Raw genomic sequence first — 26,018 nt, 5'->3', positions numbered from 1 at the left:
TATTTACTTCTATTTTCTGCATTTTCATTTTAATATTTTAAGTAGCTTGCTAAGTTCTCTGTGTATCTACATGGGTTTCTTCATATTTTTCTCATTTTTCCTCTTTAACTGGACTTATCCTTTTGTGTGTTCAGGATTTCATTCTGGAGCATCTCCCTTTCCTCAAAATGACTTTCTTGGCATATCTTTAATCTATGATATACTACCTAAGCTTCCTAACACTCTGAAATCTACTTTCCCTAAATCCAGGCTGCATGTCAGACCATGCTCAGATCTTCTCTTCTTTTCCACCACAAACTTCTGGAGTAAATGGTCGCTTCCTTCCCAGGGCTCCCATCAGTTATATCCCAGCTATCAATTTCTTACTGTTTATAAGAATCAGAATCAATATCTATATGTATAGTCTCCTTATTGTTTTTCTTTTTTTATGTATAAGGTATTTTATTTTTTCCCTTACATGTAAAGATAGCTTTCAACTTTTGTTTATACAAGCTTTACAATTTCAGATTTTTCTCCCTCCCTCCCCTCCCTCCCCCCTCCCCTAGACAGCAGGTAATCTGATATAGGTTATATCTATATATCTCTATACATATACATATAGATATAGATATATATACACACACACATATATATAACATTAATCCTATAATTACATTAATCCTATTTCTGCATTAATCCTGTTACAAGAGAAAAAATCAGAGCAGTGATGCAAAACCTCAAAATAGAAAAAAAAAACAAAACAGCACCCAAAACAAAAGAAATAGTATGGTTCAATCAGCATCTATACGCCACAGTTCTTTTTTTTTTTTTCTTGGATTTGGAGATCCTCTTCTATCATGAGTTCCCTGGAACTCTTCTGTACCATTGCATTGGTGAGAAGAATATAGTCCATCACAGTAGGTCAACACTCAATGTTGATGATACTGTGTACACTGTTCTTCTGGTTCTGCTCATCTCACTCATCATCAGCTCACGGAAGACCCTCCAGGTTTCTCTGAACTCCTCCTGCTCATCATTTCTTACAGCACAATATCCTTATTGTTTTTCAATATTTTGGAGGATGAAATGCTCATTAAAGGAGTGACTTTTGAGAGAGAAAAAGAGCCCCAGTGGCAGATATTTGGTTAAGTGAAGTCCCGTGAGATGATTATATCATGCTGCTATATCAGAGTTGGGATCTGTTTGTTTCCCAATTTCTTCATCCATTTCTATTTTCTGCCAGATGATTTATAGTATACAGATTCCAATGACAAAAACACTTCTGACTGTCCCTCCATTGACCTTCACCCAAATAGCCTCTACCAAATTTCTCCCCTCCGGTTCCTAGGTTTCTTCACATAAGCATATCTTCTTAATTTATAATGTTTCCCCTTGTACTCTGTGTGTGTGTGTGTGTGTGTGTGTGTGTGTGTGTGTGCATGAGCGCGCGCACGAGTGTGCATGCTCAAATTGGTACACATATCCAAGGTCATAGTCCAGTCATGAATTTCATCCCAACAACCTTCATTGACAGCACTGAGATGTAGCTCAAACTGTGGGCACCTGTGAATAAGCACTTGAGACCATGAACTTTAATAATGGTTTCTTTCTTGAATTGTGTCTCTTGTGAACTTCTGGGTGTCTCCACTTCTACTCTCTTCAGTGTAGTTGTTTTCTATGTTATCTAGCTTGGCAGTGATACAGGGGTGGTCTTCTCTCTTTCCTCCATTTTTTTAAAAATGGAAAGCTCATAATTTGGAATTATGCCCAAAGGGCTATAAAACTGTGCATACTTTTTGACCCAGCAATACCACTTTTGGGTCTTTTCCCCAAAGAGATCATGGAAAAGGGAAAAGGATCCACATGTACAAAAATATTTATAGCTGCTCTTTTTGTGGTGGCAAGGAATTGGAAGTTGAGGGGATGCCCATCAACTGGGGAATGGCTGGACAAGTTGTGGCATATGAATGTAATGGAATACTATTGTGCTATAAGAAACAATGAGCAGGAGGAGTTCAGAGAAACCTGGAGGGACTTGCATGGGCTGATGATGAGTGAGATGAGCAGAACCAGGACAACATTGTACACAGTATCATCAACATTGTGTGTTGATCAACTGTGATAGACTAGATTCTTCTCACCAATCCAACGGTACAAGAAAGTTCCAAAGGACTCGTGATGGAAAAGGCTCTCCAAATCCAGAAGAAAAAAAAGAACTGTGGAATATGGACGCTGATTGGACCATACTATTTCTTTTGTTTTTGGTGCTGTTGTTTTTCTTTTTTGAGGTTTTTCCCTTTTTGCTCTGATTCTTCTTGTATAACCTTACTAATGCAGAAATATGTTTAATATTATATATATATGTGTGTATATATATATATATACATATATATATGTATGTATGTATAAAATCTATATCAGATTACCTGCTGTCTAGGGGAGGGGGGAGGGAGGGAGAAAAATTTGAAATCTTATCTAAACAAATGTTGATAAATAAATAAATAAGTAAGCAAATAAAATTTAAAAGAAAAAAATTAGAAAGCTCATTTGATTAGATTTACGAGCCACCTAGCAAATACTTTCTCATCAGCTTTGGTTAAGTTTATTATTTCGCTGATTTGGAATCTGTTATTCCTATATATTTTAAGTGGCAGTCCATTAATCCAAGTCTTATTCTCAGTCACCACCTTCTTAGCCATCTGTTCATGTCCCAAATTAATTTCTCTCTTCTTCATCCCTTGTCTTCATTTGTAAATAGTGAGCAATAAGGAAAACACAACCTCGATGTGTCCCTATGGTCTTGTTCTTTCCTAAAATTTCATGATCTTTAGCAAGACTTCTTAGGTTCCTTCTGACAATATGATTTGTGCCTTCATGAGTTAATCAGAAGTGGTTAGCTGTCATCCACTCTGATAAGTGCAGAGAGGTTCTCTGTAATGCCATGGATAAGTGCCTGGAAAGACAACAGCTGACTGTCATCATCAGGTCAGCAAAGAGCTGCCTCAGTGCCCCTGAACATGGACATAAACTACTTCTCTTCAGTTCTTTCTCGGACCCTCACAGAATGATCTCTCATCTGACAGCTTTGATGGCTCTGCTACAGCATTCTTTTGAGGACCAGAAGCTTCCTCCTCTTCAGAGCATCTAGCTCCTACTCCCTCCTCTTCAGGAAGAGTCTCAAATGTGGTTAGTTTTTTAGCTCTAATTGTGCAGCTGTCCTTTCCCTTCCTTTGCTCCGCTTCCCCCGATAAAGCCCTACTTCTCTTTCCTTTAGCAACAGTTCATTGTCTTGAACAACTTGGGAGTGTGGCCAGGCATACCTTAAGTCCCTTCATCTTCTCCCCCAGGAGGGAGGACAACTTACACTTGGAAAATCAATCACTTGGTTGTGGCAGAACTCTCAGTGCATCAAAATCTCAATGCAAGTCACTGCAAGATTTCCTGTCTTACACACTGGTTAAGATTTTCCCTCATTTTTTTGTTTTTTGTTTTTGCAGGGCAATGAAGGTTAAGTGACTTGCCCAGGGTCACACAGCTAGTAAGTGTCAAGTGTCTGAGGCCAGGTTTGAACTCAGGTCCTCCTGAATCCAGGGCCAGTACTTTATCCACTGGGCCACCTAACTGCCCCCAAGATTTTCCCTTTTTTTTTTTTAAAGTGAGGCAATTGGGGTTAAGTGACTTGCCCAGGGTCACACAGCCAGTAAGTGTTAAGTGTCTGAGGCTAGATTTGAACTCAGGTACTCCTGACTCCAGGGTTGGTGCTCTATCCACTGCACCACCTAGCTGCCCCTTCCCTTATTTTTTAAAACTACTTTTATATGTTTATATCTAGGGCTGTGTCCCGTATCTGAAATATTCTCTTTCCTCATCTCCATCTTCTAGTTTCCTTGGCTCCCTTCAAGAGCACAAATCTCACCTTTGCAGAGGGCTTTTCATGGTCCCCCCAACTACTACCCCCCCAATTACCTCCCATCACTCTGTATACATCTTGTATATACCTAGTTATTTACATGTTGTGTCCTCCATTAGCATGTGAGCTACTCAAAGACTACCTTGCTTTGTACCTCCAGCAATTATCACCATGTTGAGCACATAGAAGGTACTTAACAGGGGCAGCTAGGTGGTGAAGTAGATAAAGCACCAGCCCTGGATTCAGGAGTTCCCGAGTTCAAATCCAACCTCAGACACTTGACACTAGCTGTGTGACTGACCCTGGGCAAGCCACTTAACCCTCATCACCCTGCCCAAAAAAAAAAAAAAGTGCTTAACAATTACTTGCTGATTAACTGATAGTACTTAATGTTTATGACTTGTCTTCTATTTGAATGTAAGCTCCTTGAGGGTACAGACCATCTTTTTGTTTGTTTTCATATTCCCAATGCTTAGCACAGGAGGCTGACACAGTAAATGTTTAATAGATGTGCTTTTTTGACTGAATGATTGATTGATTTCAAGAATTGTTCAATCTATCAGCCTTAAAAAAACAGCAACAGAAACAACACAAAAACTTACTTCCCATTAATTTATAAAAACAGGTGAGAGGACAACACAAACTACTGGCTTAGGAGAGAGGTACCATGGATTTTAGTTGTGATCCCCTAACTGACAATGTGTGGCTCTAAATATGCCATTTCACCCCAAGATTACAAAGTGTAGAGGGGAGAACAGAGAGGAATGGTCCCTCAGGGACCCCAGCCCCCAAATCATGTTCTCATTCTCTGAGAGTTTCTGCCAGTTCAAGTTCTCAAATCCCATGCTATAATCTGAAAATGCTGCTACCGGCTTCTGTTAGAGTGCACTCTCAAGAACACGTTATGTTGAGGAAAATGTCATCCCATGCAGGAGTCTGTGCTAATTATAATGCCAGGCTTCCCATTTAGATTCTCATAATTAAAGGAGAATATCACAATGTTTCTGAACCCTTTTAAATAAACCAGAAGTATCTTCAAACTTAACTTGTCAGACAGGCAAAGCACTGGATTATTGTGACTCCATGTGCCTTTGTTCTAAACCCACCTCACTAAGCCCAGGTGGCCTTTGCCTATTGAAATTGAAGCCCAATTACATGTAAAGATTGTTTTCAACATATATTTCTGTAAGATTTTGAGTTCCAAATTTTTCTCCCACCTTTTCCTCCTCCCTGCCCAAGACAGCAAGCAATCCAATGTATATGTTATTTTTATATATATATATATACACACACATATATATATATACATAAATACATACACACATAAATTCAATCATGTTATACATATTTCCATATTAGTCATATTGGGCACAAGGATTCTCAACCTTTTATATGGTGGGGATGCTTCTGGCAGTCTTGTGAAGCCTACAGGTCTCTCCTATGAACAACATTTTAAATGCATAAAATAAAATACACATGATTACAAAGGAAACCAACTCTATCAAAATACTTATTAAAGTATTTTTTAAATGAAATCATGGACTTCTGGTTAAGAATTCCTGTTTTAGGGAAGGACAATGAAATATCTGTCAGGACAAGCTGTTATTGATGGGTTCCTAAGACAATAGTTAGCTACCTCAAGAATCTCCAGGATCTTGTTTCCTGCTTCTTCTGCTTGAACCCACCAACCCATACACCCTATGCCCATGATTCTCTCCTTGGCCGATCCGACTCCACAAGGCCACCTATGGGAGAGGAGCCATTAGGTATTAGAAGGTGAAATGGACTGTAGTTCTTCTGATAGGTATGGAACCAGGAAATGGATGGGAATCAGTTGGGTCCCTGTGCCTGGGTTGGAGTGACTGTCAGCATTGATGCCAAAATAAGGCACAATGCCTGGGTTTTCCACTGCTAAAGTTTGCTAGCTGAATCAAAAACGACACTCCTAGAGGGATACTCACACCCACACAGAGTTTCTTCCAAATTTTTAAAATTAATGTGGCAGCCTTTGAGGAAGAAAAAAAGAGCTTCTCAAGAGGCAAATGCCTTTAGGCATTACCAGGCTCCACAAGGAGAAGCAGAAGCGAGAGAATATAAGGTCAAGTCAACAAGAATTTATCAAGTACCTACCATGTGCCAGGCATTGTGCTAAGTGCTGGGGATACAAAAAGAGCAAAAACACAGCCCCTGCCCTCAAAGATCTCATGATCTCATGGGGGAGAGGGACAGCATGCAAACAACTCTACACAAAAGAAGCATACGGGATACATGAGAGAGAAGCCCAGCAGCCAGAAGATGCCTGTCATGAACCTACCACTGCATTAGGAGCTGTCCTACTTGCTCCTTTATGAAAGGTCAGTCTATGTCCTGATAGACGGGGCCACTGAGATTCAGAATGGCTGACAGCAGGGGCTGATGGGGGTGCAGAGGGGACACTGACCAGGGGGTAGTTCTGCCAGCTTCCCCAGAGGCATCAACTACAATAACAGACTGTTCCACTTGAACTGGGATCTTGACTAATACAAACTCCATCATCCATTCCTGCTTACTGGCTCACTCTCTTGTTTCTGATTTCTTCCCATTTCTATTGATAGAACTGCTCTCTCTCCGAGTCACACAGGCTGATAACCTTGGAGACACTTTGGGCTCTTTCTTCTCCCTCAAGCACTTGGTTGTCAAGTCCCATAATTTCTGCCTCGTGGCATCTCTCACATCTGGTCCTGTTCTTCATTCCTACTGGTCTCATGCTAGTTCAGTCCTTTTCTCTTTATTCCTCCCCACTGTAATGGCCTCCAAACTGGTCTGCCTGCGTACAGTCCAATTCTTCCACACCATTGTCCTGGTAACCTTCCTAATGAACTTTATGCACTATGAGCATTTTACTACTTTACTCAAATTTGATTCCATTGCCAGTAAGAATGTGGTTGTTTGTGACATAGTGGCTTAGGACTTGAGGGCCTCATTTCTCTTTCTGTGTTTTGTTTTGTTTTTGTGTGTGTGGTTTTTTTTGTGTGTGGGGGGGGCAATGGGGGTTAAGTGACTTGCCCAGGGTCACATAGCTGGTAAGTATCAAAGTGTCTGAGGCAGGATTTGAACTCAGGTCCTCCTGAATCCAGGGCCGGTGCTTTATCCACTGCACCACCTACCTGCCCCTTTCTGTGTTTTGATGGCATTTTTCTCCTAGCAAAACAAAGCTCAGCACATATGCCTCTTTTTGTCATTACCCTGAGGCTCTCACCTGATCAGAATCCAGAGAAGGAAGACGTCTAATGAATTCAATGGCTTTTGGAGATGTAGAGAATCTTCTAGGGAAGAATGAATTAACAGGATAAAACTAATAGTGTAGGGGAATTGCTAGAGCAAGACTAAAGAAATTAATAATAATAATAATAATAATGACAGCCAGCATTTATATAGCACTACATGATTTACAAAATGCTTTGCAAATATCATGTAAATTTATCATTCCCACAATCCTAGGAAGTAGGTACCATTATTCTTCCTGTTTTACAGATGAGGAAACTGAGGCAGAGATTAAGTGACTTGCCCAGCGTCACGCCGCTAAAAAGTGTCTAAAGCATGGTTTGAATTCAACCCTTCCTTATTCTGTGTCCAGTGCTCCATCCATCCACTGCACCAAAAGGCAACATGAACCTGCATTTCACCACTGAGGCACTTAACCCTGAAATACCAACAAATCTTTATGGAGAAGGCTCGACTTCCCCTCCTAGACCTATATCAAAATAAGCACAGCTTTAATTAGTGAAAATTCAAATTGCCTCTAGCAGAAAGTAACCATTGTAAGTGTAAAGGACTGAAAATCCATGGCTTTCAGGTCCTGACAACAAAATCACATTTGATTAAGAACTTAGGAATTTCTTTCAAAGGCACAATATACAATCTCTTAGGAACAGAAGGTTATGAAATCTTGAACAATGAAAACTAAATGCCTTGCTCTTCTGAAGGCATACAAGTTGTCCTCCACATGTCTTTTTGTCATAATGACCAATAATAAAATAAACTTGTCCTCAATGCAAGGTAAAAAATGAGAATTTTGTTTTATATAAGTCCCTGTTCTGTCAAATATCTAACTCATAAGGATCTTTGAAAATGAGGCAGTGGGGGCAGCTAGGTGGCGCAGTGGATAAAGCATCGGCCCTAGATTCAGGAGTACCTGGGTTCAAATCCGGCCTCAGACACTTGACACTTACTAGCTGTGTGACCCTGGGCAAGTCACTTAACCCCCATTGCCCCACAAAAAAAAAAGAAAAAAAGAAAATAAGGCAGTAAAGTCTATGCTTTTTCTAAATAACATCTCTTCCCTCAAAAACAATACAATTGGTTTATGACATCTTTTCCCAATCCTTGTTGTCTTATACATACACATATTATATATTATAGATATTATATATCTATCTATCTTCAGGTCATCTTTCTTTATAGACAGACAGACAGACAGATAGATAAAAGTGTGTATGTGTATGCATACATGTACATATACAATATAGTTATCATATTTGTTTTTGGTGGTTTCTGCCTTAGGAGAATGTAAGCTCTTTGAGGGCAGTAACTATTTTAATTTTTTTCTTTCTATCTCTTGTCTGTATTAAGCACAGTATTTAGTACTTGATAAATGCTTACTGAATTAAATTAAATCAACAAGCATTTCAAATATTCAAATGAATTGAATTCCTCAATGACGTTGGCACTTGGCTTGTAGTCTTTCTTCCTATCCAATTGCCAACCATCACCCCCATGGTTTCACTATTTATGCTAACTCCTTTCACACAATAACCTTATAGTTCCTCAACCTCCTTAACTCCAACCAACCATCTCCTTTTCAATCCCATTTTTATCCATATACTATCATAGTCAAACCCTATATTTCAGCATCATGCAGAGCTCTATCTCTTTTAAGATTCCACTCTTATGCCAACCATCTATCCTTCCACCTCTCTTAACAGTATGTTTTCTTTTGCCCTCATTGTGACATTGATCCTTTGACCACTTCTAATTCTTTAGGTATCTCTCTCCTTCTCCTCTTTCTGGCTCCATTTGCCTCTATGTCACTCTCCTAGATGGCCTCATCACTCTGACCTTTCATCATTCCCAACCTCCTTATCTTCAACCATGGGGAACTCCCACCATTCATTTTTTTCAGCTCCTGCTGAGCTTCCCTAGAGAATGTCATGAATTCATTTTATTTATTCTAATACTCTTGTATATGACTTTAGCTAAGTCCTCACTGTTCAATTCTACTCATTGATTTTTTTATTATTCCCCATAGTGACTGTTCCAAACCTTTCCCTCTTGCCTCAATATCTCAACTACCCCCATGTCTCCCCAAAACAGATGACCTAACTTACTATTTGCTGGGAAGACTAAAGCCACACACTGGGAATTCACAGAATCACAGAGTCTGAATTGAAAGGGATCTTAGACGTCATCTAGTCCAACATGTACCTCCCCAAGAATTTTGCTTGGCATGGGTTGAAAAGTGGTCATCTTGCCTTTAGCCTGAAAACCTCTAGGGAGGAGGAAGGAATCTACTCCCTCCCCAGAGGTGGCCAATTCTATTTGGATATAGCTATAATGGTTAGGAAGTTTTTCTTTACAAGATAAAAAAACTCTGATTCCATATACCTCCCACTCACTGCTCCTGCTTCTCGTATTGCCAGCTCAGGCCAAGAGGAATAAGTCCAAACCATCTTCGAATCCCTGAAGACAGTTAACATATGCATCCTATACCTTCTTACCTCCAAGTCTGATATGCTCATTTACTTCAAATGATCTTCATATGCCATGATATTAGTTAAGGTTCAAACATCTTAGTCTAGTATCATCTTATCTTTTTTAGCCTTAGGCAGTGCAGTGGATGGAGCACTGTGAGCCAGAAAGTCTTGAGTTCAGATCCCTATTCAGACACTTCCTAGATGTATGACTCCAGCCAAGTCACTTCGCTTCTGTTTGCTTCAGGTTCCTCAACTATAAAATGAGGATAATTCTAACAGCTCCCTCCGGGGTTGTTGTAAGGATCAAAAGCACTTAGCACAGTGCCTGACACATTGTAGGCATTTAATGTTTGTTCCCTTCTCTTTCCCTTCCCCCATCTCATATTCTTCCCCTACACATGCTCCAAATTGGATTACTTTCTGTTCTAAGAACATACCTTGACTTCTTTCTATCTCCAAGCCTTTGCTCATGCCATGTCATATATTTTAAATGTCCTTCCTTGCAGTCTTTAGCTGTTGAATTTCTGCCTATTTTAAAAAGTCCAATTCATATATCATTTCCTCCAGATATTCCTATTTGTTTATAAATTTTTCTTTATCAGAAATCATGACACATTATGGATGTCTCTTATGTACCTATCATATATTATTATGCCTATGTCCTATCTCCCTATAGCTCCACATGGGCAGATGATAACATGTAGGGCACGAACACCAACCTAGGGTGATCATGGAATGTTCTCTGACCTTTTGTCTGCTTGCTGAAATCCTTTTGTTCAAGGTCAAACTCAAATGCAACTTCCTCTACTAAATCTCATCTGATTGCTCCAGTTAAGTGGTCTCTCAAACCATCTGTACACTGACCACTCTCTGTATCATGATCACTGCTCTACATCTTTTCTCACCAGTTAGAGTGTGAGCTCCGTGGGGCTAGAACTGTGCCTTATTCATCTCTGTATTCTCTTTCAGGGTCTACTGCACCCCCTTAGCATTTATAAACTGATCTTTCTAGCCTTGTTAGACATTCCTGGAAGTCCTGTACTCTGCAGTTCAAACTGGCCTTCGCCCCATCCCTCTCACATCATATTCTCCCATTTCTGGCACCAGCCTCCCTCCTCCTCTCTGCCTCACAGATGGATCACAAGTCCACCTTCTACATGAAGCCTCTATGGATCCCTCCAATTGCTAGTGTCCTCCCACCCAAACTAACCTTATTTAACGACTTTGTATTTATTAATGTTTCTTCTCTCTGTATTTCTTCTGTATATACTTACATATGTACTTGTTTCTCCCGCTGAAAAAATAAGATCCTTGCTAGCAGGGATTGCTTCATTCTTTTTTTTTTTTTTTGCAGGCAATGGGGGTTAAGTGACTTGCCCAGGGTCACACAGCTAGTAAGTGTCAAGTGTCTGAGGCCGGATTTGAACTCAGGTACTCCTGAATTCAGGGCCGGTGCTTTAACCACTGTGCCATCCAGCTGCCCCCTGCTTCATTCTTTGTATCTGTATCCCTGGGACTTAGATGCTTTAAAAATACTTGTTTGATTCATTAGTTCAGCCAATATTTATTGTCTCTACTGTGTGCAATGCACTGTGCCAAACACTGGGGGTATGCAGCATAGCCCCACATGTAAGAAAGAACCATGATCCCCATGGAGTTTGGTCTAGTAGGGAAATACAACATATATACCAACTCTATACATATTATTAAACAAGTACATCCGAGAGTTTCAAATGGTGGGTGCTCAATATTTACTGGATGAACAATGCTATCCATGATGATGATGCACATAAGAAGGCAAGGCCATCATCACATGTCACAGAGAGAGATTTTCCTCATTTACAAAATATGCCAGTGATGTTAATATCAAACTAATTAATATGAAGCATTATCACTATATTTTTCAGTACTCTTGCAATGGGTTATGAGTCTGTACACTTCTCTTCTAAAGTAGGAGTTCTTAAACTGGGGTTCCTGCACTTGCTTCTTAAAGATTTTGAAACGATTTCAATATAAATGATTTCCTTGGTAATTCCAGATTTTTTATTTTATACATTTTTTTTTTCAGAAAAAGGGATAGAGGCTTTACAGGGGGCAGAGAATGGAATAAACATTTATACAGCCTTTACAATGTGTCAGGCACAATGCTAAGCACTTTACCATTATTATTTTATTCTCACAATAACCGTGGAAGGTAGCAGGTACAATTGTTATACCTATATTACAGACAAGGAACCAGAGACAAGCAGAGGTTAAGAGACTTGACCAGGATCATATGGCTAGTAAATATCTGAGGCCAGATTTGAACTCAGGAATTCCTGACTCCAGGCCAGTGCTCTATCCATTGCATCACCAGGTTGAAGAGGTCAAAAGCACAAAAATGATTAAGAACCCCTGGTCAAAAGGGATATTTGTACTGTTAGATGTGTACTATTTATACATGAAGGAACCATAGTTAATCAGCAGGATTAACTCAATACTAAAGTACCCAGAATCTGTATGTTTAGGATGTAGGAGGTATGCCCCTCTCACTCCAGCTCCCTCAGGAATACATTTCTTCTAGGGAAACACAGGATTGACAAATTGACCTCTCTAAGCTTTTGTTATAAAATGTCACCACGACACATGAAATCAAGGCAGCAAATGAGAGAAACTTCAAAAATCAGCTGTCTATGTGGGTACTGTGAAGAGTGTAACTTAAATCGCAGAACCTTGAGGGGAAAGTGAAAGCCTCAGTTAAATTTTTAATAAACAAACAAAAAAAGATGACATTAAAGAACAGCCTGAAAGGTATGCTAGTGAAAGGTCAGGCCCTTGGAAGTGGTTTCAACAAAGAGCAGCAGTTACTCTCTGGAGAATCCTGTGACCATTGCCCAAGTGAATTACTTTCTTCTTAAGGCCAAGGTGGACGATGAAGAATTTTCAACAGTAAAGGAGAAAGCTATAGTGAAGACTCCAGGGAAATTTCCCATCATACCTGTAAGACAAAAAGTAGCACTTTCTTCTTCTGCCCTCTGGATTTTTGTCTCTTACTGACAGCTTCTATACTTCCGGTGGAGGAATGGGAAGGGGGAGATGGGGTGGAAGGGGGACAGGGAGAGGAGAGAGGTTTACCTCATCCTCAGATCACTTTGGGCCACTGAGCTAGTGTTCCAAGCAACATCACAGTCTGGCTCTCCACGGAGATGCAAATTTTAGTCTTTTGCAATCTGGCTTCTTGACCTCATCATTCCACTGAAACCACCCTCTTCAAAGTTATCCATGAGCCATTAATTGTAAAGTCTAATGGCTTTCTCTCAGTCCTCCTCCTTGATCTCTCTGCAACCCATGATACAGTGGGCCACCCTCTCCTCCTGGACATCCTCTTCTCTCTGGGCTTGCACTCATCTTTTTTCCCCACTTAATAGTATTTTAATTTTTTTCCCCAATTACATGTAAAGATAGTTTCCAACATTCATTTTCTAAGATGTTGAGTTCCAAATTTTTCTCCTTCCATCCCTCACTCCCTCCCCCCTCCCCCCTCCCCAAGACAGCAAGCAATCTGATATAGGTTATATATGTACAGTCATGTTAAACCTCCTTCCACATTAGTCATGCTGTGAAAGGAGAATCGGAACAAAAGGGGAAAACCACAAGAAAGAAAAAACAAAAACAAAAAGTGAAAATAGTATGTCTCAATCTGCATCCAGATTCCATTGTTCTTTCTCTGGATGTGGAGAGCATGTTCCATCACAAGTTATTTGGAATTGTCTTGGATCACTGCTGAGAAGAGCTAAATCTATCACAGTTAATCATCATACAATGTCACTGTTACTAAGTACAATGTTCTTTTTCTTCTGCTCACTTCACTCAGCATCAGTTCACTTAAGTCTTTCCAGGTTTTTCTGAAATCTATTCATCACTTCTTACAGCACACTAGTATTTCATTAAAATCATATACCAAAACTTGTTTAGCCATTCTCCAACTGATGGGCATCCCCTCAATTTCCAATTCTTTGCCACCACAACAAGAGCTGCTATAAATATTTTTGTATATGACACTTGTGAGGGCCAAAATTGGATATACGGAGCGTGATTTGGGTGACTTGCCTTAATATTGGGGTCCCGGAAATATGAGGGATTCTTTTAGGTTTAATCTCCCCTTTGAACTTCCCTTTTTATTGGCCTCCCAGGCCAATAAGAAAAGGAGCCTCTGAGCTTTAGTTCATAAAGGATCAGGTTTTATTACTTGGTAATTAATTAAACCACAAAGGTGAAACCAATTAAGGAAATAAGGAAGTAGAAATACAGATAGTCTTAACTCTAAGCTTAGCCTATGCAATCCCAGAGCGTTCCCAATTAAGCTAGTTCAAAGGAATTTAGGGTTAAACTCACTGACCCCGGTCAGTTTACAGTTGCTCATTAGAAAATGCAGTTTCCCCCGAAACAGAGCAAAACACGTGCCTCCTCCAGGTCCAGGAGGCCTCCAGAATGACCTGCCAGGCCAAAAGAGCCCGAACTCTTTGAACACACCCTACTTCCCGGAAGTTGCCTCCCTTCTGGTCGCATTCTGTTTTTCCTCCCCCAAAAAGGGAGGTCCTTCTCAGTAGCATATGTAATCTCAGGGTGGGCCAGGTATGGCCCCTCCCAAATGATTCAGCTAAAACTTTCAATATTAATCTTTACCACAAATAATTTTTACCACATACTGCTCATCTCAGTGTCATGATTTTCCTCCCATGTGCCCTTCTCAGTTTCCTTGCAAGATCAAACAATCAGATAATCAAAAACTATTTATGAAGTGCCTACTCTGTGCCAGGTATTGTGCTACATTCCAGGGATGTAAATACAAAAATAAAGCTGTCTTTAGCCTCAATGACCTTATTCTATTGAGAGAAACAGCCTTTACACAAAGGACACAGAGGATACAGGATTGGGGGGCAGGGCATGATTTTATTTGTATAGGGAATTCCCAGTTTAGGAAATTCCTCTAACCATACAGGTCATCACCTTCCTTACAACTAAATTATTTGTTGTTTTCATTCAGAAGAGGACCATGACATCAAGAAGTGATGTCATGAATTGTACTGAATTGGATTTAAGTGAGGCAGGGCTCTGTAAAGTCACCAGTCTCACTCTTTCCTCCAGAGCCATCTGGGTCCAGTGGTAAGACAGATATCAGGATGACTAGAGATGGCTCCAGATGTTTAAGGAAATTGTGTTTAAGTGATTTGCCCAGGGTCGCACAGTGACTGAGGTGAGATTTGAACTCAGGTCCTCCCAACTTCAGGACCAGTGCTTTATCCACTGTACCACCTAGCTGCCTCCTACAACTAAATAGTCTTAGAGAGTTGCCCAGGGAGATGATGAGTGACCTATTAAAGATTTCACAGTCAGTTTGTGTCAGAGGGGGATTTGAACCCAGGTCTTACTGCATACTCATTATGCAACACTGCCCTTTTAAAACAAATTATATACAAAATAAAATACTAGTCAACAAGGCAGTATGAGCTGGGGGGGAGGGGGAAGAATTAGGAAAGCCATTATTAAAAAGTGTGCTTTTGAACTGAATAATGAAAGAAACAAGGGACTCCGAGAGGGAGAGAGGAGAGAGTATATTCCAGGGGACAGAGACATGTACAGCAAAGGTTTATAAAGATGGAAGATGACATGGTGTGCGAGAACAAGCAGGGAGAACAGTTTGGATGCACTTCAGGTTGTGAAGGGGTCATCATTCATGTCATATCCCCTATTGTGGGCATGGAGTGCAAGGCTCTCTCCTGGGTCCTTTTCTTCCTCTCTCTTTGGGAGCATCTCATCTTCCTTGGGTTTAACGATCACATCTATGTAGCTGAATCCCAAATCTACATATTCAATCAGTCCTGGTCTCTTTCCTGAGTTCCAGTCCCCAAACCACAGTCTCAGATATTTTGTACTGTGAATGTCCTGTAAGCGTCTCAAACTCAGTGTCTAAAACTAAGCTCATCATCTTTCCCTCCAAACCCTCTTTTCTTTTGAACTTACCTATTTCTGCCAAAGATATCATCATTCTAGTAGCTTCATAACCTTTACTATTCCTTACTCTAGATGTCCAATCAGTTATTGAGTCTTGTTGATTTCAGCTGCACATCTCTCCTATCATGTCACCTTCTTTCTATTCACACAGCCATCAAAGCACCGGCCCTGAATTCAGGAGGACCTGAGTTCAAATCCAGCCTCAGACAACTTGACACTTACCAGCTGTGTGACCCTGGGCAAGTTACTTAACCCTCATTGTCCCGCAAAACAAAACAAAACACGCAAAAAACCTGTCACTTAAAAAAAAATAATCCCTCACCACCTTTCACCTGGACTATTGCAATAACTTCCTAAATGATATCCCTGCTTCACATCTTTTCCAATCCATCTGTCAACTAGCTATTGAAGTAATATTTCTAAAGCACAGTTCTGATCATGTCACTCCTTCACAACCTCTGAGGTCACATATTACTGCCTTTGTTTGTTATTCAAAGACCTCCATAATCTGGCCCCAAACAACCTTTCCAATCTTATTCAGCCACATAGGCCTTCTTGCCTTTTCTAAAACATGAGAATTCATTTCCTGTCTAGAGGCCTTCATTCACATAGGCTGTTTCCCACATCTGGAGAGGGCTTCCTCCTTGCCTGCTTCCTAGAATCCCTAGCTTCCCTTACCCCTTGTCCATGGAGCCTCTCATGACCGATGGCCCTGGCTGCTGGTGCCCTCTCCATCATTAGCTCATACTTATGTGTGTACATGGTAGCCCCATACAAAACAGAAACGTCTTGAGGGTTCAATTCTGTCTGTATTCCCACCACCCAGCACAAGCACTTAAAGAACGCTTGTGACTAAAGGACTGATGGGCACACTCAGAGAGAAAACACGGTCTGAAAGGCTAAGGGAGGAGAGCTCTTTGGCTTCCAGGCAACAGATGCTCTGAAGAGATCTAAATCTGGGATCGCTCCACACTTACCCTTTATATTATCTTCAGCCTTGTTCTGAATCCAAACTCGCATCAGAACTAAATAATCTCTCTTCATTAATCATCTTGACACTCCCCAGCCATTATGCAAAAACCAACTCAGGAAATCAATGCCAGATGCATATGTTAAAAGGCAGTACGCAGATGGCGCCCAGGCTACGGCTAATCTTAATCATGAAAGCTCTAAGGGCTATATCATTATTGCAGACCCAGATGTCAAAACCTAGGGCCACAATCTGTTGTGGTTGTGTTTTTCATCCCGGTGGGGAGAGAAAGTTACTACCTTGAGTAAGCATGTCTGTCCTATTCTGCTCTAGATCTCCTGGTGGTTTCATTATTCCTTGAATTCCAATTCCTAGGGCATAAGACCCGCTCTGATTGAGGTATTGCCAAAATGGGACAGAGTAGACCGATATTCCAATAGTGCTATTATCTCATCAATTATGGATACTCCTACCAGAGAAGTGCCTGCCACCTTGTGAAACTCTTGTCTATGTCTGCCCACAAATCTGCCATAAGGGAGATGGGTTATGTGGGGGAGGGGGGTACCACCAATTGTACTTAGGGCCTTACTCATGTTCTCTTGACACTATGGGGATACTGAGAGATCCTTCACCCTCACTATTTGATCAGTTGATCTTTTTTTCTGATCATACACTTCTTTCTTTGATGCCATCCTTTATACCACTCCTTCTATGTAATCATTCATTTGCAATGTGTTGCAATATGCTCATCATACACCTCTTCTGTTGTTCTTTAGTGACTGCCAACTTCAATTTTTCAGAGACTGATACATTTTATGACTTGTGCCTATATAACATCACTGGAAGAATACTGGTGTTAAAAACATGGACCTGTGTTTCCGAGAGAAGGCTGGAATCTTTAGAACAAATGTATAATTTTCCAAAAGCAACTCAGTCCACATTCTTCCTCTTATTCAATTCTGGCCTAGTTCACTGGTCACCAGCAATGTCTGTCCAGGATTTATGAACCAATGGATCAATATTTTAATTGTGCATCCAAACACATATCCTAGGCTAAACAGTATAAAAAGGCAGAAGCTTATTTATGTCTCTAGGGAATACAGGATCAACCATGTTTACCTCAATTAAGGCTCAATTTTAACTTTACTGTTTTGAGGGACGTAATAACAATATCTAGCATTTGTATGATGCTTTAAAGTTGGCAAAATACTTTATAAATATCTCATTTTATCTTCACAACAACCCAAGAGGAAGGTGCTATTATTATCCCCATTTCACAGATGAGAAAACTGAAAATGGGAAAAGGTAAGTGACAGGCCTAGTCACACAGCTAGGAAGGATTTGAGGCCAGAGTTAGAACTCGTGTCTTCCTGACTGCAGGTGGAGTTCTCTGTGCCCTATGGTACCACTTAACTGCCCGTAGGCATCAATGAGATAAGAAGGAGGTAAAATAGGAACTGTCATAACCACATTACAGATGAGGCTGTATCCCAGAGAAGCTAATGGTTTCTATGTGCTCCTGCAATAAAGGCAGGTCTAGATTAGAAAATCATGTCTTCCGATGGCCATCCAAGTGCCTTTTCCAATAAACCCCAGTGCCTCCCCTCACACAGAAGAAAGGTCCTTCTGGTATGGGGCTACCTTCCACACCCAGCAAGCACCCAAAGGCTGCTGCCTAGGGTACACAAGGGTACGTTCTTACCTGGAATGTTATGGACGGTTATGGCTAAAATGAGGAGCAGGATTCGTCTCCAACTATCGTTGCCCTGTTTCCCTCTGTTCTCTCTGGGAGGCTGGAAGGATGCAGAGCCATCAGACATGCCAGTAGCAGCCACCTTCTTCCTGGGGTAAGCTTCTCCATTCTCACTCTTGTCTGTGGAGAAGAGAAGAGGCAAGAGGGAGGTCAGACTGACAGTGGGCATCACTGTCAACAAACAACAAGAGGTTAGGGAGAATCTGAAGCAAGGAATTAATAATCATTGAATTAATAATTTCTTTCTTTTTTTTCGGGGCGGGGGGGGGGGTGGGTGGCTGGGAGGAGGACACAGGGTAATGAGAGTTAAGTGACTTGCCCAGGGTCACACAGCTAGTAAGTGTGAAATGTCTGAGGTCAGATTTGAACTCAGGTCCTCTTGAATCCAGGGCCGGTGCTTTATCCACTGCACCACCTAGTTGCCCCCCTCCGCATTAATCATTTCTATAAGCAAAAATGTTTATCCAGTTCCTATTTTTTATTTGGCATTACATAAAAATAAAAGACTACCCTTCCACCCACAAGCATTTTTCATTTCTTTTAGTGTGGACAACTCCTAGAAGCGGGGAAGTCAATGATGATGATAGCTAGGATTTACATAATGATTTAAGGTTTGCAAAGCAACTTAGAAATACTAACTCAGGGGCAGCTAGGTGGCGCAATGGATAGAGCACCGGCCCTGGAGTCAGGAGTACCTGAGTTCAAATCCAGCCTCAGACACTTAACACTTACTAGCTGTGTGACCCTGGGCAAGTCACTTAACCCCCACTGCCCCGCAAAAAAAAAAAAAAAAAAAAAAAAAAAAAAAAAAGATATAAAGCACTTTGGGAAGAGTAAAGCACTATATTACTATACCTTTGATCTAGCTATTATTTTATTTTTATGTATCATATAGACATCTATTTAGCTCTATGCTGGCTACTGTTATGATCATCATATAGAGCATTTAGGGTTTGTAAGGTGTTTTCCTCACAATAACTACATAAGGCAAGCACGAAAATCCCCACTTTACAGATGCAGAAAGTAAAGCTGGATTTGATGAAATGATTCACCTATTCTGACACAGCTAGTAAGTGTCAGGGATGGGATTTGAACATAGACTTTTCAGGATCAGTGCTCTATTCACTCACCATGCTGAAGCTATTAGCAAGAAGCATCTAACACATACCCCAAAATGAAATAGTTCCCATTATGTATAATGCAAAATAGACTATGCTAGGGAATGGAGAAATGTGAAGTGCTATGGGAGGTCTAAGAAAGGGAAAGGGAAATAGAATTCATAGTGCTTGCCCTCAGAGAGCTTACATTCTAAGGGCAGCAATAGAACCACCACAAATACATTAAATACAAGTGACAGAACTTTGCATAACCTCTCCTAACTCCTCTATTTCTGTTAAGGCTCCACTATTCTTGCTGTCCACGCTCACTACCTCAGACATCTTCCCTTCTTCATGCTCCCTTCCCTTTGCCCCTATAGCCACTTATCAATCCAACCTCTGCGACAGCTCTCACAACTGCCAATCATATAGCCATGATTCAAGTTTGGGCTTTCATCCCCTCTCTCCAGGACTCGCACAATAACCTCCTAATTTGTTCTTCTTCTTCTCTATACCCTCTTCAATCTATCTACCACACAGCTGCCTGACACTTCAAAGGCACAGGCCTGTCCAAGTCACTCCCCTACTCAAGAAATTCCAATGACTCCCAAGCACCTTTAGTACCGAATATAAACTTCTCTATTCAACACGTAAAGCCTTTCACAATGTCTCTAAATCATGTTTCCAGGCTGATAGCATTTACTTCACCTATTCTACAATCCATGTCTGGCATACTTGCTGCTCTCCAACCATGACAATCCATCTCCTTTCTCCATCCCTGTGCACAGGCCAGTTTCCAAGCTTGGACTGTACTCTTCTTCCCTAACATCCTTCAAAGATCAGCTCAAGTGCCACCTTCTACATGAGCCCTAACCTAATCCTCATTGCTCAATCCTCTCATTGCTAAAGCCCTCCACCCCCAGAAAATATGTGACATTTCATATATATACATATATTTACATATATACATATGTAATCATGTATTTAACATATACATATTTAGAATTTATTTCTCCGTGTTCATACTGTTTCTCCACCTAACACCCTGTATCCCAAATGTAAGTTTCTTGAGGGCTGAGACTGTATTTTTTGTCTTTGTAGCCTTAGTGCCTAATCCAGTGCCAGATAAATAACAACTGCTTAATAAACACTTGTGAATGAATGAATATACACTATGGCAATGCTCTGAATAGAGGCTGAAGTTGTCCTTTGAATCTCACTCATATAAAACTCCAAGGCAATCTATAAAGGCTGTGACTTTTCAGGGAATACAGACACACACTCATTCTTTTTTTTTTTTAAATAGATTTATTCAAAAGGCAATTTCTATCCATTTACACCTAATCTGAAAAGCTCAGGTAAACATTTTTCCTCTTTCTACCTCCCCCCATTATTTGAACAATTTTTGTTGTTAGTCCAAATGTCCTTTTGTCTAGAGTTGACCCACACCCTCCGGACGTGTATCTCCAGCTCCATTTGGACTATTTCAGTTGGCTATTTTCTCAATCTCATCCAAATCATCAGTGTCCAATCTCTCTATCTTCTTATTGAAATGTTCTTGGATTCTGTTGAGAACCTTCATGCTGTGCTTGCTGTCCACCATGTTCACGGCCAGGCCTCGCTTGCCAAAGCGCCCTGTGCGCCCAATCCGATGGAGGTAGGTCTCATTGTCTGGATTCCCATCCTTGTCCACTGGCAGGTCAAAGTTGATGACCACAGACACCTGTTCCACATCAATACCTCGGGCACACACATTGGTAGCCACCAACACTTTCTCCTTGCCCTCCCGGAAACGCTCAATCACAGCAGCTCTCTGTTCCACCATCATCTCGCCACTCAGAAGCGCCACCTGGTGGCCTTCTTTGGATAGTTCAGCTGCCAGCCAACCAGCTGTTTTGCGGGTATGACAGAAAATCATGACTTGTGCAATGGTGATGGCCCCATAGAGATTAGAGAGGGCCTGGAACTTCTCGTCCCGGTTATTGCACAAAACGTAATACTGCTTAATGTTATCTAAAGTTTCCTCTTCTCGCTTCAGTTTGATGATGTTGGGGTCTGGAACAACTTTCTGAGCAAACCTCCACACAGAATCTTCGAAGGTGGCAGAGAAAAGCAGCATCTGACAGTCCTTAGGTAGCATCCTCTGGATGCGGATGCTCTGATCCTGATGCCCTTGGGTAGCGATCATCACATCAGCTTCATCCAGAACAAACACCTTGATCTTTTTGGGGTTGATGAATTTCAGCTTGGAGCACCAATCCAGAACGGTGCCAGGGGTGCCAATTACAATCTGCTCACTGATTGTCTGACCTCTTTCCAACTTGTTGCCTCGAACAGCATAGGCCAGCTTAAGGTCTGGATAAAATTTGCCCATCTGCTCGATCACCTTTCCCGTCTGAAGAGCCAGCTCATAAGTGGGTGAGAGGCACAAACACTGGGGGTATCTGTTCAGTGGTTCCACTTGGCTGAGCATAGCCAGGACAAAGGCCGCTGTTTTACCAGTACCAGACTGAGACTGGGCAATCAGGTTCTGTGGGGGTTTAGCAAGCATCATGGGTAGTGCGCTCTCTTGTATCTTAGATGGCCGGTTAAAGCCCATGGCATAGACCCCTTGCAGAAGCTGTGGCTTCAGCTGAAGCTCTTCAAAAGACTTCACTGAATAGAGGGGGGAATTCGGGTCCCGCTGTAAGACCTCCAATTGATTGGTGTTGTTCACAAGGTTGCTTCTCATCAGCTTGTTGAGCAATGACTGAACAGCTCTGTCTTCTGAAGATACAGCCAGAGAATCTGGTGTTTCTGCTCTATTGTCATGCTCCTCAGAAGCCAAAGAAGTCATGGTGTCAAGCACCCTGGTGGCCATTTTCCTGGTAATTCTTTTGCCCTGGAGAAAGTATCTGGAGCCGGTCCTGCTGAAGCTGCCTCCTCCAACCAGAATGTGCTCAGTCTGAGTTCCTTCAGGCTTATATAGGCTCTGGAAGTAGATTGGAGAGGGGAGTTCTCACCTGGTCACAGCACTCCTATTGTCAGCCTGCTTGACACCTCAGCTAGTTAAGGATTCTATTGTCAGCCTGCTTGACACCTCAGCTAGTTAAGGATTCTATTGTCAGCCTGCTTGACACCTCAGCTAGTTAAGGATTCTATTGTCAGCCTGCTTGACACCTCAGCTAGTTAAGGATTCTATTGTCAGCCTGCTTGACACCTCAGCTAGTTAAGGACTGGAAGCTCAGAGAAGGTGCCTCCTGCTTGGTGGTTGGTGCTGGTCTCCAAGCTGCCTCCTCCAACAGGGATGTTCACACACTCATTCCTTAAAGTCATAACCTTAGCCAAGTCACTTGACCTCTGGCATGGTGGGAGCACTACTATCTCCTTTATGTTTTAATGAGTGCTTTGGGAGAGGCCATCTCCAATCATCCTGATCTATATCTTGCCACTGGACCCAGATGGCTCTGGGGGAGAGAGCAAGGCTGGTGACTTTGCAAAGCCCTCCCTCACTTAAATCCAATTGAGTGCAAGTGATGATATCACCCTCCTGATGTCATGGTCCTCTTCAAGAACAAAGAACAAACAACAAGTCTTTTTGGAAGTGATCTTGGGCACATCATTCAACATATATCAGTGATGGGAACATCAGAAATATCCTAAAAGGAAGAGGGAGGGGGCAGCTAGGTGGTGCAGTGGATAAAGCACCAGGCCTGGATTCAGGAGGACCCGAGTTCAAATCCGGCCTCAGGCACTTGACACTTACTAGCTGGGTGACCCTAGGCAAGTCACTTAACCCTCACTGCCCTGACCCGCCCCCCCCCAAAAAAGGAAGAGGGAATTTCTACAACTTATAAACAGCTTTAAGTTTTAATGAGTCTTTTTTTGAGGGTTGTTTAAAAATAAGATATCAAGTATATTTCCCCTTTCTCCCATGTGGATATAATTTAAAAGAAACATAATTTTTTTTAAACATGAAGAGAAGAATTAATGTTGGGGGGGTGGAGGAGAGAAGGTCTTTAGTGTTTTTTACTATTATTTACAGGACTATAAGACTAATCTTAGAATGAGAAAGCACATTCACCCAACCAGATGGGCAAATTTCTATGACAACAAGTAACCGGATAGATGGTTTCTGGGGAGATTATAGATGTTTATAGATGTATATATGTATGTATGTATCTACCTCCCTGGAAACTGTGTACCCTACATTTTTTTTCACACTCACATATATACACACAAATATAAATGTGTATATATGTGTGTATATATACACATTTATGTTTGTCACACACATACTTGCTTCTGGAGAGATTTTTTTTTTTTAGGATTTTAAACTTTATTTGGCCCAATATGAAATATAACAAAACCCACAAAGTATATATGCTATGTGGAGTGGTCTAAGAACAGGTTTTGTGAATAATAAACAAAGGACTCTGATATCACCAGTGTAAGGAACAAACTATCAAACTGAAACAGGGGGCCACTAAACCAAGCCAAAGGATCCCGGTGAGCCACATAGTGATTTAGAAAACTTCAAATTAACACTATCTATGCTCTTTCCTTTTGTTACATATTTGCTGATTACATTTTAGTCTGGTTTCTGGCACTCTGGAGTAGTCACTTTATTTTTCTTAAGTCTCAGTTTTCTCATATGCAAAACGGGGAGAATTAACAGCACCTGCTTCACAGGGTTGTGGCAATAAACTGATCTTCCCACTCAGAGGCCTTAGCAGGTTACTCTTCTGCTCCAAACCCTTGAATTGGTTCCCTATTGCTACCAAGTAAACTTCAGACTTTCTGGCCTGACATTCAAGTTGTTCGCACTCCACAATCTCACACTGTTCTGTATTTCTGGTGTTTTCTCATTTACTCCCTTCTCTTGCCCCTAGCTCCAGTCAGACGGTACTACTCACCCATCTATTTCCTACACTTTCACACCTCCTTGGCTTTAGTTCACACTATTCCCTATACCTTGAGTGTCCTTTCTACTCCACCCACCAACATCCTCTTCTGTTGAATTCTTACTCATCCAACTAAAATGTTCCCTCTTCAGTGTCCTCCCCTGACTACCCCAGCCCCTGTTTAGAATGAATTTGCTCTCTTTAATCTCATAGCACTTTGCTTGCACTGTTCATCTGCACTTACTACCTATTATCTTCTCTTAAAGTTAATAGTGCTTGGGCCCCTGTGCTGCTTGACTATAAAGGCTATCAAGGCAGGGAGTCTGCTGTAGGGCCTAAAACAGGGATCTACAGAGAGCAGACACTCAGTAATGTTTAGTTTTGTTTTGGTGAGGCAATTGGGGTTAAGTGACTTGCCCAGGGTCACACAGCTAGTAAGTGTTAAGTGTCAAGGCCGGATTTGAACTCAGGTCCTCCTGACTCCAGGGCTGTTGCTCTATCCACTGCGCCACCTAGCTGCCAGAGACACTCAGTAATGTTATTGGAAATGAATGAAGATAAACAGAACTTGAAATTACAGTCAGTAGGAAACTACCCACACCACCACAAGGATGTATGTAAAGATCTCTAAAGGAAGGGGAGAAGTCATACTTAATATGCTGATCAACCCATCAGGCGGGCCTCCTCTTGTTAGTATAATGGAATGAATCTATACTGATCTATTAAGGCACCAGGGTTGGTCCCCTTGGGAACCAAGGACATGCATTTCCAATTCATTTTTTCAAAAGACATTTATCAATCACTTACTATGCACCAGACATTGTCTTCGGCTAGAGATACAGACAAAACAACAACAAAATAGCGTTTAACCTCAAAGAGCTGACGTTCTCTTATAAGGAACAACACATATACAAATATTTGTAGGGGTGGTGAATTGGTACAGTGCATGGAGTATGAGGTTTGGAGTTAGGAAGACTGGAGTTCAAATCCAGCCTTGGACACTTACTAGCTCTATGACCTTGGCCAAGCCCTTAATCCCTTTTACCTCAGTTTCTTCACCTGTAAAATGGAGATTAATAATAGTACCTACTTCCCAGGGTTGGTGTGAAGATCAAATCATATAATAATTAAAAAGTCCTTAGCACAATGCTGGATACATAATAAGTGCTATATAAGTGTTAGCTGCTATTATAATAGTTTTAATTTGTAAACCCCTAAGCACAGTGCCTAGAATGTAGGAGGCACTATGTAAATACTACTAGCTATTATGATAATAAACATAACATTTATAAAATAAATAGGAAGTATATTTGTACATTTTATTAAATTAGATATTGTGTAATTTACAGAGAATTCACACAAGGCAAGCACTCACATGGAGGTCAGAAGAGGCGATACAACAATTCAAAGTCTTTTTGTTTTGTTTTGTGGGGCAATGAGAGTTAAGTGACTTGCCCAGGGTCACACAGATAGTAAGTGTCAAGTGTCTGAGGTCACATTTGAACTCAGGTCCTCCTGAATCCAGGGCCAATGTTTTATTCACTGAGCCACCTAGCTGCCCCCTCAAAGTCTTTCTGAAGAACTCTAGAATCTTTTGGGAGACATGGGAGACACTAGCACATCAAGGCAGAATTGCAGTAGCTCAAAAGAAATGTAAGATGTGCCAATTTGGAGACATCTCCATTTCAAATGTTCCTATG

General features: G+C 41.2%; 2 protein-coding genes across 4 annotated transcripts in view; both read right to left on the bottom strand.

Moving 5' to 3' along the window:
• Positions 1-26,018, bottom strand: part of SLC39A11 (solute carrier family 39 member 11) — a 493,527-nt gene that overhangs the window by 194,963 nt on the left and 272,546 nt on the right. For both annotated transcript variants that reach the window (XM_044004208.1, XM_044004207.1), the window contains exon 6: positions 18,288-18,458. In XM_044004208.1, coding sequence (XP_043860143.1) covers positions 18,288-18,458 — 171 coding nt within the window. The remainder of the gene's footprint in view (positions 1-18,287; positions 18,459-26,018) is intronic.
• LOC122755588 (ATP-dependent RNA helicase DDX19B-like) lies at positions 20,922-22,196 on the bottom strand. Of its 2 annotated transcripts, XM_044004211.1 has the most exons (2): positions 22,066-22,196; positions 20,922-21,972 (listed from the first exon to the last, which is right to left on the bottom strand). In XM_044004211.1, exons 1-2 carry the CDS (start codon positions 22,164-22,166, stop codon positions 20,922-20,924), a joined length of 1,152 nt encoding a protein of 383 aa, XP_043860146.1. In that variant the 5' UTR covers positions 22,167-22,196. The 2 variants fall into 2 exon arrangements, with proteins under 2 accessions (XP_043860146.1, XP_043860144.1); XM_044004209.1 differs by having other exon boundaries at positions 20,922-22,196.

Source organism: Dromiciops gliroides, chromosome 4 (genome assembly GCF_019393635.1).
Source record: "Dromiciops gliroides isolate mDroGli1 chromosome 4, mDroGli1.pri, whole genome shotgun sequence".
NCBI lineage: Eukaryota > Metazoa > Chordata > Mammalia > Microbiotheria > Microbiotheriidae > Dromiciops > Dromiciops gliroides.
Note: the sequence above shows the minus strand (reverse complement) of the source record. Positions and strands in the feature narration are given on the sequence as shown.

Coding starts and splice junctions, on each gene's coding strand:
- LOC122755588 (XM_044004209.1), bottom strand. CDS start 22,166: ATGAGAAGCAACCTTGTGAACAACACCAATCAATTGGAGGTCTTACAG.